Source organism: Carassius auratus, chromosome 6 (assembly GCF_003368295.1).
Source record: "Carassius auratus strain Wakin chromosome 6, ASM336829v1, whole genome shotgun sequence".
In the NCBI taxonomy this organism is placed as follows: domain Eukaryota; kingdom Metazoa; phylum Chordata; class Actinopteri; order Cypriniformes; family Cyprinidae; genus Carassius; species Carassius auratus.
Genome location: NC_039248.1, coordinates 22053700 through 22059966, shown reverse-complemented (window position 1 = coordinate 22059966; position 6267 = coordinate 22053700). Strand labels below are relative to the sequence as shown.

The 6267-nt window shown below is 42.0% G+C and overlaps 1 protein-coding gene across 1 annotated transcript; it reads left to right on the top strand.

Moving 5' to 3' along the window:
• Positions 1-1867: 1867 nt before the first annotated feature.
• Positions 1868-3641, top strand: her6 (hairy-related 6). The gene is made up of 4 exons (XM_026265612.1): positions 1868-2187; positions 2321-2416; positions 2529-2616; positions 2805-3641. Exons 1-4 carry the CDS (start codon positions 2080-2082, stop codon positions 3323-3325), a joined length of 813 nt encoding a protein of 270 aa, XP_026121397.1. The 5' UTR covers positions 1868-2079; the 3' UTR covers positions 3326-3641.
• Positions 3642-6267: the final 2626 nt, after the last annotated feature.

Below are 6267 nucleotides of genomic sequence, written 5' to 3'. Positions count from 1 at the left end.
CTAAAATAGAAGACTTGCCTATTCAGCCATGATATTTCTACCAGTTTTTTAATATGCAGATGAAATGCCTATAACATTAAACAACAGAATATTCTCTTTCAGTCTCCAAACTGATTGAACTCCAACAGCTGTCTCTCTTACTAAAAAAAAAAAAAAAGTGCAATACAATGTTCATTACTGTAAAGCAAATTTGAAAATCGTAATGAACCAACTGCATTTGTTTTGTGGATAATATGATTGCAATTATATGTATATTATTTATTTATTACCATAGTAATTTACTTATATCAACATCTGTAAGAATTTTATAGCAGAAACTGAGTAGATGCGATTAGAAACATATATGACAATGCAGATCGTTCAGCAGCATGACATGATATACCACACTCATGAACTGCAGGCGAACCCCCGGCGCTCTGTCCCGCAGACGCGCGCAAAGCCGGGAGCAGCAGCGCCTTCCCCCGCCGCTTGCGCGCCACGTGTCGCGGGGTCTGCAGCAGCTGGAGACTCTCACCCCTGTAAATGTGCATATCAGAAGGCTGCCAACCCACACCACACACTCCAAGCACAGTCTTTACTCCTAGTGGATTATGATAGACCACTAACTGACAAGTCTGTTAGTTTATGATAGATGGCAACTCATGCAATGTGTTGAAACTGTACGTTCAACAGTTTATATTTCCGCCAAGAGCAAAATGCGCTTGCTTTGTTATTTGCTTTTTCATAGCACACATAAAGACGTGACGAAGTACAGACAGAAAAGCATGAATGAATTCAGTGTTTTGTGGCGTTTGTTTGCGAACTCATCCGGGTATCATAAAACCATGACCTAAATTAGAGTCGCTTCTGTCAAGGACGCGTACAGTGCGCGCTTTCGGTCTGAAATATCTTCACACTGGCTCGCATTCCGATAAGCCCGATCGAGCTCTCAGTGGGCGTGGTTTTCCCAGGCTTTTAGAACAGCAGCTGCTATTTACCTTCCCTCTAATGTAAACCACCACCGCCACCCCTAGCCCGCCAGCCAAACCTCAACCACCGAGGTAATAAAACATCCTGGCACGTGCTCCACATTCACAATAGCGCTCGTGAGCCGACAGATGTCAAAATGCCAACAGCAGCGACGCGCTTAAAGAAATAGCTACACTGCTGCCTTGTCAAATGAACTACAAAGTAACATGTTTAAAACACCAAAATTGAAAGCCTACATTTAATTGCTTTTTAAAGTTCAATCAAAACTTTAGGCTGCAATGATAATTATGAAAATATTTAAACCACTTTAAATCGAATGAGAACAATTATAATGAAAAGTTTAACTGATTTCCTAAAGTGTAACAGTCTTATTATCTTTATTTTTTTTCCCCAGATTTCTAAAACTAAGACCACTTAAAATGTTACACTGTAACACATTCCGGTCTTCACAACAGGCAGTTGTTCGGTTGTAGCAAAAGGCAAACTCACATGCATTTCCATTACTATTGCAATAGGCTAGTAAACTTTTTCACGTCTTAAACTTTCTATAATGAGCAGGGCGTATGTATTTTTGTATATACTTACTTAGTTTCAATGGATCTATATGCGTATTGAATTATGATTACAAAGTTTGCTGTGTCTTCGCAGAGACTGGCTCTTAAGTGTTAATATGTAAACTGAATGATTGAAGGCAGTCCCGGTTGTGCCATAAACCCGGCCGCGCGCCATTGGCCACCCGCTCAAACGCTAAACAACCAATGGAGGGGCGCCGACCACGAGCCATCCTCCCCTCTGGCCGCGTGTCCCTCACGCTGATTGGTAGAAAGTTACTGTGGGAAAGAAAGTTTGGGAAGTTTCACACGAGCCGTTCGCGTGCAGTCGGAGATATAAATAAGACCAACACGACGCTGAGACAGGCAGTTGCTACGACCGCTGGCACACGGTGAAATCAGAGACTGTGACATCATTGCCCGCACCAGTTGAACTCGGGACACTTCGTGCGGATATCCATTCATATCTGGAACTGTATCTGCCTACCGCGTTCAGTCTAGTACAAGACACAAGAAGATTTCTTTTTAAACAGATCTCAAAGGATACTTCCCAGAGAAGATGCCTGCCGATATCATGGAAAAAAACTCATCTTCTCCGGTTGCCGCGACTCCGGCGAGCATGAACACTACACCTGACAAACCCAAAACGGCTTCTGAGCACAGAAAGGTTTGTATTGATTCTGAACTGTAGCACATTTATTTCCAAACAGCGCGCATATCTACGATGCATTGAGAAATAGTTCCCAAAGTAGTTAGACGCCTTGACTTATATATTATTTATTTTTTCTTTTGCATTTTAGTCTTCTAAACCTATTATGGAGAAAAGAAGAAGAGCGCGAATCAACGAAAGCTTGGGTCAGCTGAAAACGCTAATCTTGGATGCTCTGAAAAAAGATGTAAGTAGCCTACTGGATGTCTGATTGATCCTTACAATTACATCTGGATTGAATACTGATGAATCTCATCACACAGCCGCCTATATCTAAATCAATCCCTATTTTCACACAGAGCTCCAGACATTCGAAACTTGAGAAAGCGGACATCCTGGAGATGACCGTGAAACATCTTCGAAATATGCAGCGGGTGCAAATGACCGGTAAGTCGCCAGTCTAATGAACAACTAGAAAATAAGTAGCTTTATGAGAACTTCCATGCAGGAACTCGGCTTTCTGTACTTTATTTAAATGCTGCGAGATATTTATTTTCCTCTACTGAATTCAACTAGATTGAAAGCAGTTTTAGAAATGGATTGAAACTCATGGTCTTACCTCATTCTCCCATCAGCTGCCCTGAACACGGATCCCACCGTTCTTGGGAAATACAGAGCTGGATTCAGTGAATGCATGAACGAGGTGACCCGGTTCCTGTCCACATGTGAAGGGGTTAACACCGAGGTCAGGACCCGGCTGCTGGGTCACTTAGCCAGCTGCATGACACAGATCAACGCCATGAATTATCCAACACAGCACCAGATACCTGCCGGGCCTCCTCATCCATCCTTCAGTCAGCCAATGGTTCAGATCCCCAGCGCGAATCAGCAAGCCAACGTTGTGCCTCTTAGCGGAGTCCCCTGCAAAAGCGGATCTTCCTCCAACTTGACTTCTGACGCAACAAAAGTATACGGAGGCTTCCAGCTCGTGCCGGCAACAGACGGACAGTTCGCCTTTTTGATTCCTAACGCTGCCTTTGCTCCAAACGGTCCCGTTATTCCAGTGTATGCCAACAATTCCAGCACACCGGTTCCGGTGGCCGTGTCTCCGGGAGCACCGTCCGTCACATCAGATTCCGTTTGGCGGCCTTGGTAAACTATAAAGAAAATAATAATAAAAATAAAAACTCTTAAAGACTCTTAAAAGACAAATGACACTTGTTTTCTTTGTTCAGCGTTACTTTTTTTGTTCTTTTTTTGTATGAAAATGTGTTTTAAGAGATGATGCACTATATTTGTATAGATCAAAAGTGAGAAAAGTTCATATTGAAATAAGTTTTGTATTGTTGAATTCCGTTGAATGCATTTTTTATATTTGCGGTATCTTTTCCACGTTGTGATGCCAAAGATATGTTGAATGCGCTTTCAAGTTTCTTCTTTTTGGAAGATAAATAAATTACATACAAATGAAACGTTTTGCCTCCGTGTTTAGTTTTATTCTACGTTTTCACAGTTTGTGAGCCTTTTAATATTTATTACCTTAAAAAGCAACATCTCAGTTCATATCACATGCACATTTAGACAAAATATGCTGCAGTGTTTCTAGTCACTGAATATCAGTCTCAGGAAAACTTGTGTAAAGTGGCGGAGCACATTACACGGCCTCCACTGTAGTGTGGATGTGTACTGCGTTCAGTGGGTTGCCCAAAGTCGTTCTAAGTATTTTTCTGTGACTAGCTTTTCATGGAAAGACGGCAAAGTCAAAAATCATTATAATCCACTTATCAAAATGTAGCAACATCTATCACTTGTAGCCTCGTTTTGGCTACCAGCTTAGTACTAGCATATGCTAAAACTTATTGATTGATTTATATATCAAGTTTCTAATAAAGCTAGACTTTATAAGGATTTCAATGGTGTCAAATTGTAGCCTAATTCAAAATGTATATCATTAGGCTATCGTTTAACAAGTTTTTTTTTTCACTTATCGCTTAAAAGCATTTTTATATAAAACTATAACTAGCAAATTAAATTGATATTCTCGTAAAAAAAAGCTATTAATTTACTTTTTTTTTTTTTACAACTATAATTAGAAATTCAGAACTTTTCCGATGATAGGACGAACAGCAACCTGTTGGAAGAAGGTTTAATTAATACCCTTTATATCGCTTTACAGACATTTAAGTATTTTATCACGGCAGTTTATAAACATTACCGAATGCTGTTTATAAGTTGTGTGCAAGATGAAGATTGCAAGCGGATGAGGATGTAGCTGAATGCAAAGTTCAGCAGCAAAGAAGAACGCCTGCAAACGATTTTTATTACACGACCATTTAGCGCCATCTAGTAATTCAAATATGAACTACATCTGCGGATTGGTCAACACTCTCAGTTTAAAAGTTTTGGACACTTGTTTGGTAATAAATATCCATATTACTTGCATAATGATAGTTTGGAATTTTATTAATTTCTTTATAAAAAAAATTCCACACTCAATAATTGATAATTATAATAAAGTATTAAGTTAAAAAAGTGGGCTACATTTTAAATACGCTTAGGCGTTTTTTGGTGTGCATAAAGGATGCAGAAATATTTACACACATCTCACACTGCTTTTTTCCGTTTATAACAGGAAAACACTTGACATGATGAAACGTTTCCTCCTTTATGCATCCCTATGTTTCCCAGGTGTTTGTTGCCTATAGCTATTTCAGTGTGGCCATTCTTTGAAGGGGGCATTGCAGGTGTTTGCAATTACCTGCTTTGAGGCACAAAGTGTGGATCAGTGCAATCATTTTGAATATCCATCACACCTTTTCTGGTGCAGAGAGTATAGAGATTGAAACCACATGTTAGAGGAAAACCTGTGAGGACATGCTCATCTTGAAACGGTCACCATGCTTTTGCCAACCTTAACTTTGAGCGCACCACCACCTCGACAGATTTACAATGTTGTGGCGGGCCACGCATTCATTTCCTGTTTATACCAAGGTTACAGCTGGATCCAGAGGCAAGCGGCACAGCCCAAGAAAAACCACCCGACCCCCTTCAGATGTGCTTTCCCCTTCCCCTCCTCTGGAGGACAGCTTTACGAGGGGCTCAGGTTACTGGTGCGCTGACCACTGTGCCGGGGCGCCCGTGCACATGTCACAACATGACCAGAGGGTTAGCCAGCATGCATGTCAATGAACTTTTCCCACACTCTGTGCAAATGCTAAACGCTCGAGAGGAGAAAGAAGGGGCAAAAAGGGAGAAAAATAAAAAGGACTAAACGAAAGCCCCCTCTCTGCTTCCGCCTTGGCTCTTAAGTGTTACCATATGGCAAGATCTCTCCCTCTCTCGTTCTTTTTCTCATTCTCTCTCTCTCTCTCCTTCTTTCTCTCTCTTAACTCGTCATCATTACCGGCTTGTCTTTGATTGTAGCCCTGACAAGCCTGGGATTTATGATTTAAGCACAGGGATTGCTGTGCCAAGCTCTGGACTCGCTATGCAGCCCTCTTTCTCCCATTCGTACTCCTTTCCCCTCTCTCGCCCTCTCCTGCAGTTGCAGGGGAAAGGCTGTTTTCTGGCAGGAAATGAATAGCTCCCAGATGAGCTGAGGAACCTGAGAGGTCGTGAGAAAGAGGCGAACCCCCTTCCCACAGCCGGCGCACTGCCAGCCGCCGGGGGAATGTGGGAGAGCGTCTCTCTGACACACGCATCAACTCTCCCGCTGCTTGCCCAAACACCCCACCGCCTGCCTGCCTGCCAGCAAGCGCTGACGCACAGGGCCCATCTGAGGGGGGTAGAGTGGAGATGATTGGGGCAGTATGTGGGTAGTTAGACAGCAGAGGCATAGCCTACATGAGGACAAGAGCAGGGGATGGGAAAGAGGATGGAATGATGAAAGCCATGACAAGAAGAACACGTTCTCTAAATATAGAGTTACAGAGGTTATACATGCACTAAGTGCTTTTATCTGAGGGAAGCAAACCCTGGAGAGTCGATTAGAACTAGTTGCAAATGCAGAACAACAAATTCATTATTATATCATTCATAATGTTCACTTCAATATACCCTTTAATGTATTACCTTGTGATGATCGCTATGCCAAAAAAA